Here is a 14249-nt window from a genome sequence, read left to right as displayed (position 1 = left end):
TTTCCCAGTCTTGAGTTGGCAGCCCTACACTGGTAACCCTGACGCCGCTACCCTATAAATTAATTACCTCTAAAACACCAGATAGGGATGCCAGCCTCCAGGTGGGACCTGGGGATCTGAATTAAAGCCCATGCCCAGGCTACAGAAATCAGTTCCTATGGAGCAAATAGATGCTTTGGAAGGTGTCCTCTCCAGGCACCCTGTCCTCTGCACCCCCAAAGCTCCAAACCTCAAAGTACACCTACCCTATGTGCATAGAGCATTGTAGTTCATGGGGTTTTTGTACTGGACACGGAAGTTGCGTGTCTATCTAGTTTTCTCCCTCTGCAAAAATCACTGGGGAGCATAATATAATAAATTCCTTTTCAAAACTCCACATATAATGAGACTGAGGAATGTCAGTTCTTCAATGCCCAATTAATATAAGGCCAGAAGCAACTTTTCATGTACAAATTTTCATCACTATGTTGTGACAGCTATACACACACACAAACAATTAATGAGAGAGACTGCTATTGTTCTATTTGTGTTTTAATTGTTTCAGAAGTAATATAAATGATCTTGATCCTGGTTATTTTTGCTAAAAAGTGCTCGATGTTAAACCATTTCCTAGAAAACAAAGGAAATGTGTGTCACTAATAGCAAATTAAACAGTATTATGGAAGGGGCCATTGCTGAGCCCACTTGTAAAAAAAGTTCCAGGTTCAATTCTTGTAATATATCGAGTAAGTCAAAGAGTCCAAGCTTTTGAGAAAGAAAAGCAATTAGACAGTACTGAGCTATATGGACCAGGGGCCTAATTATAGCTATAAAAGCCCTTTCATCTTGGCAAAACGGAGCTCTCCCATTGACTGGGGGTGCGCTGCATCAGCTATTGACCCATCACACATCAGTTGGCTGGAGGACTGTCCCAATCACACCTGGCCCTCTCTTCCAGGGGCTGCTGGTGGTTTTACAAGTGTCTTTGCCCAACACTTGAGGATCTGTCTGTGTCTGTTGGTCTGTGTCTGGCTGTCCACCCATCTGTCCATCTTTCTCTCTCTTTTTGTCTTGAGCTATCATTTTTCTGTGTCTCTCTGTCTTGGTCTATCATTTATCTGTGTCTCCCAGAAGTGATGTCATTGCACTAGGCACATTGCACCAGGAACACTCTAGGATTCATGGTAAGACTATGGTACCAGCAGTGGAGGGACTTGGGAGAAACCCTACAGGATCACCATGGATGCTACTTCTGCAGAGCCCAGCAATGTTATTGGGACACCTTTTCCCAGTCAGCTACTGCATAACTATCCCCTTAGAGCAGGGGTGGACAACGGTAGCTCTCCAGATGTTTTTTGCCTACAACTCTCATCAGCCCCAGCCATTGGCCATGCTGTCTGGGGCTGATGGGAGTTGTAGGGGAAAACATCTGGAGAGCTACCGTTGTCCACCCCTGCCTTACAGCATGGCTGGTGTGTGGGAGTAGGCCAAGTAGGCAGCTGCCTAGGATGCCACCTGGCCTAGGTTGCACTGCCAGGCGCCCCCTCTCCCCACATGCAGTGTGTGTGCTCCTTGGAGCCTGCCTTCCCCAATGGAAAGCAGATGCTGCCTGGCCAGTTTTGTGTTCCCCTGATCTGTTACAGATGGCGTGTGCACAGTGTGCTCCTTGGAGCCCAGTAGGGATAAATTAACCAATTGTAAAAGCTGAAGAAGAGCCAATTACAGTTTCTAAAACCTGGCTCCTCTTGCAGTTGTCTGCTGCCGCTCATCCTTCCTACTCTACTTTGACAGAGCCAGGGGGTGGGAGCCACAGCTCAGTGGTAGAGCATCTTTCTCGCATGCACGGTGTGTTGATCCTGGCACCTCCAACTAAATGGATGGAGCAGAAATAGGGTTGCCAAGTCCAACTCCAGAAATATCTGGGGACTTTGGGGGTGGAGCCAGGAGACACTGGGGTGGAGCTAGGGGGGAGGGGGGGAAACGGCGCCAGGGAGCGTGGCGAGCCACACCGTCTCGGAGCGGGCAACACCGCTGCACAGCTGCCGCCTCTTCTCCGCTCACCGTGGCTGCTCCTCCGAGATGGGCTCAGGCTGGGCCCATCTCGGAGGAGCAGCTGCGGTGGAATCGGAGGGGGGGGGGTGGAGGCGGGCCGGGGGCGTGGCGAGCCGCGAGTCCGGGTCCTAGAAGGGCCCAGATTCGCGTCTCGCCATGCTCCTGGCCTGCCTCCGCCCTCCCCTTCTCTGGTTTTGCCTCGGAGGCGGGGCGGGCGATGCCGCTGCGCAGCTGCTGCCTCTTCTCCACTCGCCGTGGCTGCTCCTCCAAGATGGGCTCAGCCTGGGCCCATCTCGGAGGAGCAGCTGCGGTGGGCAGGGAGGGGGCAGCAGCGGTGCGGCGGCATCGCCCGCTCTGGGATGGGGCGGCTCGCCATGCTCCTTGGCGCCGTTTCCCCCCCTCCCCCCGCTTTCGTTTTTTTGGGGAGCGGGGGTAGAGGCTGGAAATCCTGGGGTCCCCCGCCAGGGCGGGAGGTTTGGGAAGCCTAAGCAGAAATGGCCATGTGAAGGTCTTGTCCCTGGCACCTCCAACTAAAAGGATCAAGTAGCATTTTCACAATTTGTATTGCTTAACCTCACAATTTAAAAAAAGAATTAAAATTTAAAATAAAAACCTGTAAATAAAAATTTTAAATCGTTTCAAGTTTCTTCATTTCTCCAACAATTATTTGTTTTTTTAAATTTCAGAGGGGGTGGCACTAGTGGGCAGCAGCAGCTCACCTAGGGCACCGTAAACCCTGGCATCGGCCCTGCCTTAGGGAGGCAAGCAGCAGCATTGCAGCCGGCCACCACAGTGTTGGTGCAACACAGGATTGCTCTTCCCATGTCCATCATAAGGAATTCCTTCTATTAAGAAAGTCTGTGCCCCCGCACAAAAGAAGAATGACTGCATTGCAGTTTTTTGGGGGGCGGGGACCCTCTGACAGACCGTATTGGATGGTCCAGGTGTCTCAGAAGTCAAGTCTTCCTTCTTCTCATTTCCTACTTTGTATTTTTCTCCTTCTTTGCGATTATTCTCACAAGAAAACCAAGCCTGAACAAAGAGAAATAAACCATTACTTAAAGACAGGCTGAAATCACAGATCTGAAAAGCAAGTTTATTTGCTTGGTTGGAAATATGACGCTATCAAAATATGCTCAAGAACAACACTTTCCCAAAGCATTTGATCTTTGTGGTTGTCATGATCCAAGGCCTAGGTTTCAGGTAGGGTTGCCAAGTCCAATTAAAGAAAAATCTGGGAACTCTGGGGACGGAGCCAGGAGACTTTGGGGGTGGAGCCAGGAACAAGGATGTGACAAGCATAATTGAACTCCAAGGGAGTTCTGGCCATCACATTTAAAGGGACAGCACACCTTTTTAAATGTCTTCCTTCCATAGGAAATAATTAAGGATAAGGGCACCATCTTTTGGGGCTCATAGAATTGGACCCCCTGGTCCAATCGTTTTGAAACTTGGGGGGTATTTTTGGGAGAGGCACTAGATGCTGTACTGAAAATCTGGTGCCTCTACCTCAAAAAATAGCCCCCCCCCAGAGCCCCCAATACCCACGGATCAATTCCCTATTATTCCCTATGGGAATCATTCTCCATAGGGAATAATAGAGTGTCCAGTAGACATTTCGCTCCCCCCCACACTTTCTAAAGGGGGGAAGGGCCTCCAAACCAGGGAATCCCCTGCCCCCTCCCTCTCACACACACACAAATACTTACTAGATCTTCTTCCGGAGAACTCTACTTGCTGTGAAAACGAAAGGAAAAAAAGGGAGGGGCTGTTCTCCGAAGCCCTTCCTGTTTCCTGCTTCTTGCCCAGCCTTAAAGGGGCACACATTTTACAAACGACTCAGGAGCTCTACAACAATATGAAGCCTACACGTATGTTCTTCCCCCCCCTCCACCACCCCCCGCTTCCCGATTTTTAAAGAGCGGGAGATGAGGCTGCGAACCCAGGAGTCCCCCGCCCGGGGGGGGGGGGGGCGGTGGGAAGCCTAGTTTCAGGGAAGCCTGTATCAGAGTGGACACAGGGCCTACATTTCCCAAGGATCCCTTCTATCCCTCTGATTGGGTGGGCAGCAGTTTTGGAGGGAAAACTTGCCCAGAGGGATGGACCTAGGAGGAAGGAAATAAAAGGCCTAGCTACAGACAGGGAACTGTTCTCTCTGGAGAGGCTGCAGTCAGGAGGGTTCTCTCTGGAAAGACTGGGGTTGGAAAGAAGGCAGCAGGAGGGTTACCTCACCCAAGGAGTGGTGAGTCTGTTGGCATTAGAGGAAGGACACGTTACAACTAGTTGCATTAGGGCTGTTATTTTTCTTTATACCATCTTTACTGTTTTCATATTCACTGTTGCACTGAAAGTTTTTCCAACCCACTTGTTCCTTCTTGAGGGCTTATAATAGACCTGCTGTTGTTATACTGCCTGGGTCTTCATGTCTCTTTGGTCACTCATGGATAGAAAGTGTTTGTTAAGAAGGGAGATATAGGGATCAGATGGGTGCTCTGGGCCCTCCCAGACAGACCCTTACCAGAATGGTGGCCGTTAGTAGAAGGCCCTATTGCTGGCCAGAGTAATATATAGGCAGCAGCGTTTCTGGTTTTTGTTGAGCTTGTATGTATACTGATTGAAAATTTGAGCAAAAAGGATTAACCACACAACTTTAAAGGCACATATGGAAGAAAAATGTTCACATATATCTTGATTAAGAGATAAAGGACAATTATTGAACTGAGTCTTTGGGACAGCTAGAATTTTTAATCGTCCCTGGAAGAAGGATTCTTGATCTGAAACTGATACCAAAAATGACTGGCAATCCATCAGGGAAAGATTGAATATTCATTATTTTTTTCAGCTGTCTACTTATGTGTAAACTTATATTAGTGCGGTTATTTATGGAAAATGGTTGCTACTTGAGATGTATGGACTTTTTGTATTTCTGTCATTTGGAGCACTTATAGTTTTGCATTTTTCATATCAAGTTTGTTATAATATTTACACAGAGGTCGTTTTCGCACTCACCTTAATCAGCAGCGACGACCCTCTTCACCGCGCAGGATCTGCGCGGATTTCGCACTAATTGCCGCGGAGCACCCAGAAGAGCCGGAAAGTCCCGGCGCTTTTGCGGCGCAAACGGAAACCGCCAAAACCCAGTTTCCGTTTGCGCTGCAAAAGCGTCCGGACTTTCCGGCTCTTCTGGGTGCTCCGCGGCAATTAGTGCGAAATCCGCGCAGATCCTGCGCGCTGAAGAGGGTCGTCGCTGCTGATTAAGGTGAGTGCGAAAACGACCAGGGAGTTTTTTCTTAGCTCCCAGCTGGGGATTGGCAACTCTAGATCCACCCCACATTCCTGCATCTCTGATGAGCTTCCAGGACTTGAAAAGCTCATGGGATAAGCACGACCATTATTTAATGAATTTAGAACTTTCGCACAATGTTGCAGCCAACTGGCCTTCTCGGTCAACTTACCGGCAAGGGAACTTCACATACACCAAAGACAATAATGCCTAGCACCGCTGGAAACATAATACAGAGGATGCCTATTTTTATATGCATGCTTCTCTTTCTCCTGTATTCCAGATCGCTTTTGCCTGCAAGCAGAAAGACAAAGAGAAACGTTCTGCGTGTATAATGGGAGAGAGCAGAAGACAGTGGGTGTGTTGCAGTCACACAGGGCTGCTAACTCCAAGTTGGGGAATTCCTGGAGATTTTGGGATGGAGCCTGGGGGCACAGGGTTTGGGGATGGAAGGTACCTCAGGGGAGTATAGATTCCACCTTCCGAAGCATCCAATTTCTCTGGGGGAACTCATCTCTGTTATTTGGAGATAAATTCTAATTACAGAAAATTTCCAGGGCCTGGAGTTTAGCAGCCGTAAGCTGAAGAGCTGTTTGAAGATATTGGTGGGGGGGGCTGACCTATAAAGTCCACATGGTGCAAATCTAGGACCCCTATTGATTACCAAACTTTTTGCACTGCTGCCTTTAATTGCATTAAGGCTTAGGCATGCAAGCTGCCCTGTGGATAGCACCCCCTGGGCCAGGTGTCCCTCTCTAGAACACCTGTTGTTGTCCCTTCTGATAGAGCAGCCTTTGTGTAAGAAATCCAGAGGAGGTAATGGCCACAAAAATCTCCTTTAATGCTGAACTTGAAGGATGAGTCACACAGGAAAACTGTCTGAAGTCTGAAACCTCCTCCCCAGCACCGCAGTCCTGATCCAAATGCCCCCCCCCTCTCCTGTAGCATCTGGGCAGTGAGTCCAGAAGGTGCCACAGGAAACATGGGGGAAACAAACTCATCTGGTTTGAAGCAGGGGGGTGATTCTGTGGCTTCACCAGCCAGATTCTGCTTGGAAGTGCAGGCCCCAAATGACTAGAGATATGAAGGCCTGTGGGGGGAGGGGACCCTTCACATTTTTAGGGGAAAGAAATCTTTTCCCACCAATGTTCTTCAACACTAGAAGTGTTGGAGAGCACCGAAAAAATAATCTGCAATGAAGAAGAAGAGATTGGCTTTATACCCCACCCTTCACTGGGAGTCTAAGAACATCTTACAATCTCCTTTCCCTTCCTCTTCTCACAACAGACATCCTGTGAGATAGGTGGGCCTGAGAGAGCTCTTCCGAGAACTGCTCTTGAGAGAACAGCTCTGAGAGAACCGTGGCTGACCCAAGGTCACTCACCAATTGCATGTGAAGAAGTGGGGAATCAAGAGTCTGTCCCCCTTAACCACAACTCTAAAATGGCCCTTCCTTCCTTCCTTCCTTCCTTCCTTCCTTCCTTCCTTCCTTCCTTCCTTCCTTCCTTCCTTCCTTCCTTCCTTCCTTCTTAAAACAAGGTTTCACTCAGTCAAAACGTGTGACTTTAGAGAGTGAAAATTCCTGAGCCTATTGTGGGCATATGCAACATATTTTCAAGGTTATGTTTATTGTTTAAATTTGACTAATTTTGTCCATAGGAAAGGTCCTCTGTGCAAGCATCAGTCATTTCCGACTGGGGTGACGCTGCTTTCACGTTTTCACGGCAGACCTTTTTATGGAGTGGTTTGCCATTGCCTTCCCCAGTCATCTACACTTTCCCTCCAGCAAGCTGGGTACTCATTTGACCGACCTTGGAAAGATGGAAGGCTGAGTCAACCTGGAGCCGGCTACCTGAACCAGCTTCTGCTGGAATCGAACTCAGGTCGTGTCCGTAACTGATGTGCTAAAAAGTGTATGGTAGTGGTATACTATTGAAGAGCCTAACCTACTGTGCAGGGTTAGTATGAGAATAAAATGAAGGACAGGAGAATGATGTACACTGCTTTGCTCCCCCCCCCGGGGGGAGAAAGGGGAGTACATAGGAAGTAAATAAAGAAATAACTAGACATTTACAGTATTATAAAGTTAAACTCAATATGACACACACTCATTTTAAAATCATACAGAAGACGTTCAGACCCTTCCCTGCTCAGTTATGCTATGGGAGACATCCTAGCGAATATATTCACTAGTCAGTCTTCAGCATGCAAGATTTAAGTAAGAAATAGTTACCACGTATTTGTTCAGTGCAGCTTTCATTCATGATCTGTTCTTTGCTTGCAAGGATGCTGTTCTTTGACTGATTGCTGCTGATAGAACAATTCAGCACCCCAGGCAGAAACACTGTGAATAAAAACTTATATCGGAAAGGAGAAGATGGAGAAACTTCTCAGATAATCTGAGAAGTGCAGAGAGGGGAATTGCAGAGGGAAAAAATAATGAAAGGACAACCCTAGTTCCCAGCATATTATCTTGTAAAAGAATGGGTACTTGAATTTTCAGAAATGATTATGCATGGGTTTATGCATTTGTTTGTTTCATATACTAATATCCCACTTTTCCACCAGATTGGCTTCCAAGCTGTTTTACTACTGAAATCTATCATAGTTTTAACTTTAAAACAGCTGATGTGCACAGCTCTGTTGGGATTTTTTCCTTACACTGTAAAAGCCATGAAATGCTACACCCACTAAATGGGACCTGGCAGAAACCTGACTGTGCAATCCTATGGAGGGTTAGTCTGTATAGAATTATGCCGTCATTAGTTACACCTATTGATAAGGACCGCCCCATCTGAAAGTAAGTCTCAACAAAAATAACTTGAGCAGCAAAGAAGATCTTCATCAATAGAGTTTCCACAGCTGCTAAGCCCTTGTGAAATATCCTGTTTGTTTGTTTTTTTAATCTGGCTGCCCCATGTTGGTTGCTAACTTGCCATGATGTCATAGAACGCTTACAACATGTTAAGTGTGTGGGGGGGAAACAGTTCTTAACTACTGTAATGGCACAGAATGTTCATCAACATTTTGGGGTGATTCTGTGCATGATGACTACACATTACTAAAAACCATGGGGGTAAAGGATTATGGAAGAATGATGGAAAAACTTAGGGGCTGTGGAGGTAAGGAAGACATGGGACGGGGAGCTGACAAGTACATGGAGCCAGTAGAGGTGAATGCCACATATTGATTCAAAATAGCCAACTAAATATTTGCAAGTAGATGTAGATCTACAAATCATAAGAACATAAGAGAGGCCATGTTGGATTTGTTCCTACCAAGCTGCAGAGTCTTGTGAGCAAAAATTCTACTTTGTGAGCTCCTGGCATTAAAGTTGTGAGCTACTGCATGAATTAGTGCGCTCTGGGGTCATCCTTCCTGAGCTAAGACAAAAATGTGTGAGCTGGAGGCTAAAAATCTGTGATCTACCTCACGCTAACTCAACTTAGAGGGAACACTGAATCAGGCCAGTGGCCCATCCAGTCCAACACTCTGTGTCACACATTGGCTGAAAAACCCAGGTGCCATCTGGAGGTCTTATCAGTGGGGCCAAAACTCCAGAAGCCCTCCCACTGTTGCCCCTCCCAAACACCAAGAATACAGAGCATCACTGCCCCAGATAGAGAGTTCCAACAATACCTTGTGGTTAATAGCCACTGATGGACCTCTGCTCCAGATGTTTAACAATCACAGACATCACAGAGCCAATAACCCTCTGCAGAATATCTTCAAAATAGATTCCGTGTCTCAGTAACAGCCACAGCTGGTCTGATTGATACAGATAAGTGGAGTTTGTTGTCTCCATGTCGTTGTGTATGTAGGTAGGTTGCCACAAAGAAAAAAGCCCTTTCACATGACAGGATGCTTACCCAAGGGCAGCTGCAAACTGTTTCTAGGCAGAATACTATTTTTTACTTATAACCATATAAATCTCAATAGACAGGTACTGGGGTCTCTGAAGGATTGCGTGGTTGGGGATCAGGGAGGGACGGTGGCTCAGTGGTAGAGCATCTGCTTGGTAAGCAGAAGGTTCCAGGTTCAATCCCCGGCATCTCCAGCTAAAAAGAGTGAAAAAACAGCTAAAAAGGCATGAAAAACCTCAGCTTGAGACCCTGGCGAGCTGCTGCCAGTCTGAGTAGACAAGACTGATTTTGATGGACCAAAGAGGGTCTGATTCACTAGAAGGCAGCTTCAGATGTTGACAAGATCCTTGCGGGAGGCCTTGCTCTGGGTGGCCCCACCCTCGGAAGTGAGGCAGGTAGTCACAAACTATAAGGTCATCTAGATTTTTAACAGAACTCCCTGTCCTGTACAACTATGTTGTACCTCCCCTTGGTGAGTTTTAGGTACCAGGTAAAAATGTTCACCTGGGCATCTTGCTGATGTAGGCCGCCAGCAGAGTGGAGCACATGCTTTGTTTTGATGCAGCTCTTATGGCTGGGTAGTTCCATAATATCTCTGTACTTCAGGCCTCATTTTGGGCAGGAGCTCACAGGAGTGGAGCTCCAGAACATCTAAATTATATTGTGCTCTTTCTTTCTTACACCTCCCCCCGCCCCCCAAAAAATAACCCTTCTGGGTTCCACTGTTCAAACCCCCTGTGAAAATTTTGCTGAATTCTAAGATCTGACAACCTTTCTAATATTTCCCCCCACAAAAATGGGAAGATAACCACAACATATAAAGCAAACAGGTGGAAATCTTCATCATGCCACATAGCATTAAGGAATTTTAAAAGTATGATGGGAGGGAGTAAGGTTTTATTATGACAACTATAATTCAAGAAGCATTTTAAGGTAGATGCTGAGCTGATCTAATTTAATAAACCTTCTGGCAATGTCAGGGGGTGTGGCATATGCAAATGAGTTGTGCTACTAAGCTCCGGAACCTCTTTTTCTACAAAATGACCTCTGCTGTACTTTAATGACTTCACCGGCTGCAGTGAGAACTCTAGCATCTGCTCCTCCCCCCCTCCCCCATTACCTTTCCCGGTAAGTCTAATTTCTGCCGGCCTCTGGGAGTTTCTTTTGTGATCCTCGGATACGAAGCAACACTTGGCCGCACAGTCCTCCTCCTCTGGGTCCGCATTGAGTGTCAGGCTCTGGAGAAGGTACGTCCCTTTTGCTTTGCCTCTGTGCATCTTCTCGGAAACAAGGAGGTGTACCTTCATGGGGCCTTGCGCTCCAGAACATCGCAACGCAACAATGGTGTGGTTTCTGCTGAGCTCTCTTTTTATTGGCATTTCTACAATTTCTGCAGAAAGAAAAAAAAGATGACTTTATAAGTGTTTGAACTCTTAGTGTAACCAGTGCTAATGTCAGAACCCCTCCTGGTTTTCTGCCATACATTGCTAATATGGGTTGCTAGGGGCCTTTAGCATAATCATATAGTTGACTATAGAAACATATTGTCTGCCGTGGTTATTATTGTCCACTTTTGTCCCTCTCCCTTGCTCCCTCCCCCTTCCCCTTTGCCCATTCCTTTACATGCCTGCTCTCCTTTGCATCTGACCATCTGGAGGATATCTCTCATCCTTGGGAGAATTGAGTTACAACATGAAATGCATTCCCGTGTGAATTGACCTAGCTCTGGAAACACTTATATGTTAACCTCGCATGTGCCACCTGGTCACACCCTTCTGATAACCCCTTACTTCTTTGAACTATGTAATGCTTTGGTTAGCCTAGAGAATAATGCCTTTTTATTGCTTTGAGTAGAATGTTGGGTATAGGTGGGGGAAGGAATTGCGGGACTATGTTTTTTAGAACAGTTAGCTTTGGCATTTGTTATTCCTGGCAGTGCCCCAGTGGGGGAAAAGAACACTTGTAACAAATAATTAATAAAGCTTCATCTATCTTCAAGAAGGAGAAGTCGACCTGCAGGGTCGGCCCTAGACTGTCTGGCACCCTAGGCAGGGCTGGCATCTCCCCCCACCCCCCATCTCGCAGTGGCAGCTCAATCCCTACATTCGGTCCTATGGACCCATAGCAGGAATGGCCAAACTTGCTTAACAGAAGAGCCACACTGAATAAATGTCAAATGTTTGAGAGCTGCGAGACATGAACATGAGATGTAGATAGGTAGGAAGGAAAGGAGGGAGGGAAAGAAAGAAAGCAACTTAAAATGTATTCTCCAAGCTGCTGGCTGGCTTGCTTGCTTTCAGAAGTGTTTTAAAGAGACAAATGCCTTCTCCAAGCCAATTGATGGGGCAGTGGGGGCTTCAAGAGCCACACAAAATGTGTGAAAGAGCCACATGTGGCTCCTGAGCCACAGTTTGGCCACCCCAAACCCATAGGATAGAATGGAGTCATTATATGGGCTCATAGGATAGAATGGAGGGATCGGGCTGCCACTGTGGCACAACCCCAGAGAAGTGGTTTAAAGTATCTGCACTGTAGGCTTCCCAATCCCCAGGTCCCAGCGGGGGATCCCGATTTTATAGGCTTCCCCCCTCCCCCAGCCAGCTGGCCGGCAGGGGAAGCCCCGCCCCCACAACCATTATGCACCTTCTTGAACAATTCCCATAGGGAATGATGGGGGAATTGATCTGCGGGTATCGGGGGCTCTGGGGGGGCTGTTTTTTGAGGTAGAGGCACCAAATTTTCAGTATAGCATCTAGTGCCTCTCCCCAAAATACCCCCCAGGGGATCCAATTCTATGGGCCCCAAAAGAAGGTGCCCCTATCCTTCATTCTTTTCTATGGAAGGAAGGTATTTTAAAAGGTGTGCTGTCCCTTTAAATGTGATGGCCAGAACTCCCTTGAAGTTCAATTATGCTTGTCACACCCTTACTCCTGGCTCCACCCCCAAAGTCCTCAGATATTTCTTGAATTGGACTTGGCAACCCTACTGCACTGGGAGGGTCTGGGAATCTCATTAAAGGAACCTCTTCCAAAATATAAGATATAATAGAGCCTCTTGGGAAGATTTCAGTCATCATGGAGGGCTTTACGCAATGTTACCTACCTTTCATTATAACAAACATACTTCTAGTGGTTTCTGGAAAGATCTCTGAGTATATTTGCACATTACAGTCATATTTCTTGAATTCTGAAAGTAAAAGATAGAAAGGATGAATAGCAGGGATGGCATTTGTGCATGAAGTACTAAAAAAATGGACGTTATCATGGCACTTTAGCAGTTTGATTTAAAGATCTGAAATTATATTGTTTTCATCCAAGAAGGAGATGGAAACCAGTCCCCAACACAAGTAGAAACCATGGCTGGGGAAAATCCTTTGTTCTCTCAGAGGAACATACTTTCAAGTAAGTATATGCAGGATCAGACTGTTGGCATCTTTGACTTGGGAAAGGAAAATAATTTATCATACTTTTATTTTGGATATATCATACATCTTGCAAAATTCCTCCTGTGGCAGAATGTGCCTGCTCTGACCTGCAGGCCCGCTCCACCCTGCGCACCTAGGGGTTGCTAACTCCTGGGTGGGGGCTTTTCCTTTACTCTTGAGTAAACGAGTACCCGCTTGCTGGGGGTAAAGTGTGGATGACAGGGGAAGGCCATGGCAAACCACCCTGTAACAAAAAAAGTCTGCCAAGAAAACATCATGATGTGACATCACCGCATGGATGGGTCTGGAAGCCCATGAGCTAACTTCCTCCTCCCTCCTGTTTGTTCTTAGCTCAAAGGGGGGAAAATGATTAAAGCACACAGTCAAAACCTGCTTGTTGCCAGCCTCCCAGGAGACAAGGCATTTCTCCACACCTTCCTGTTATCTTTTGTGCTGGAATCTTTATTAAAATAATATATAGATATAGATATATATTTAAAACAGGGAAAGCCACTCACCTGGTTGACTGAAGTTTTGTATAAGCAATAAGCTGAATGACAGTATGGCATCCATAATATGAGAAGAACAATTTACCGTTCACTTCCAATTCCACCCCCCTCCAGTAAGCACATGTACCTCTAGTGCAGGGAAACGGTGGGGTTCTTGTAGAGAGGTTTGTAAAATTACCAGTCCAAGCAATAAGTAGAAACAAAAACAGTTTCCCAAAATATCACACTTGCACCAATTTAAAAATGCCTTGGAATTGCATTTACTCTTCTGACAATTTCATCAGCTTTTCTGTTTGCTTTGTAATTTAATCAGTTTCAGAACCAGTAACAGCCACAGGTAGATAGAGACGTTCCTTTAGTGGAGTTTAGTTAATTATATTTTTAAAGAAGAACATCTGTTATAAGCAAAGTGTCCCCAAATCGCCAATTAAATATTAAAGCACAGTGTAATTGGGGAGGGGGGACGAATCTGACCTTCAAGTAATCTTTGTTTACTGATTGGCAAAGCCACTTCGCTGCACCCTGCAGTCTGGTATAGACACTGTTCCGTTCCATTGTGTCCTAATCTGTTCTAGAATGGTTCTGTTAATTTGTTGTTGTTCAGTCACACAGTCGAGTCCGACTCTTTGCGGCTCTGTTAACTAACTTCCATTATATTCAGGAATTTGAGAAACGATGTCCAGCTAGAAATGAGAGCCATGTCCTTTATAGCAGGGGTGGCCAACGGTAGCTCTCCAGATGTCTTTTGCCTACAACTCCCATCAGCCCCAGCCATCAGCCATGCTGGCTGGAGCTGATGGGAGTTTTAGGCAACAAAACATCTGGAGAGCTACCGTTGGACACCCCTGCTTTATAGAGTTTATATCTCTGCAACCAGAGATATAAACTTTGGTGTAGTTTGGTGTAGTGGTTAAGTGTGCGGACTCTTATCTGGGAGAACCGGGTTTGATTCCCCACTCCTCCACTTGCACCTGCTGGCATGGCCTTGGGTCAGCCATAGCTCTGGCAGAGGTTGTCCTTGAAAGGGCAGCTGCTGTGAGAGCCCTCTCCAGCCCCACCCACCTCACAGGGTGTCTGTTGTGGGGGAGGAAGGTAAAGGAGATTATGAGCCGCTCTGAGACTCTGTCCTTGAAAGGGCA

The 14249-nt window shown here is 46.6% G+C and overlaps 1 protein-coding gene across 1 annotated transcript; it reads right to left on the bottom strand.

Annotated features, from left to right (window-relative positions):
* Positions 1–515: 515 nt before the first annotated feature.
* On the bottom strand, positions 516–13212 carry LOC132587270 (uncharacterized protein C17orf78 homolog). The gene is made up of 7 exons (XM_060259545.1): positions 13120–13212; positions 12280–12363; positions 10298–10567; positions 7548–7658; positions 5487–5608; positions 2959–3063; positions 516–609 (listed from the first exon to the last, which is right to left on the bottom strand). The coding sequence occupies exons 1-7, from the start codon at positions 13172–13174 to the stop codon at positions 598–600; spliced, it is 759 nt and encodes a 252-aa protein (XP_060115528.1). The 5' UTR covers positions 13175–13212; the 3' UTR covers positions 516–597.
* Between the last annotated feature and the right edge of the window lie 1037 nt (positions 13213–14249).

Source organism: Heteronotia binoei, chromosome 18 (assembly GCF_032191835.1).
Source record: "Heteronotia binoei isolate CCM8104 ecotype False Entrance Well chromosome 18, APGP_CSIRO_Hbin_v1, whole genome shotgun sequence".
NCBI lineage: Eukaryota > Metazoa > Chordata > Lepidosauria > Squamata > Gekkonidae > Heteronotia > Heteronotia binoei.
This window is presented reverse-complemented; position numbering and strand designations above follow the sequence as displayed.

Bases quoted from the DNA above. Each gene is read 5' to 3' on its own strand.
- LOC132587270 (XM_060259545.1), bottom strand. From the start codon at position 13,174: ATGGATGCCATACTGTCATTCAGCTTATTGCTTATACAAAACTTCAGT. The intron at 12,364-13,119 runs GTGAGTGGCTTT...TTTTACTTTCAG, and splicing joins ACAAAACTTCAGTCAACCAG to AATTCAAGAAATATGACTGT. The intron at 10,568-12,279 runs GTAGGTAACATT...TTCTTTCTGCAG, and splicing joins TATGTTTGTTATAATGAAAG to AAATTGTAGAAATGCCAATA.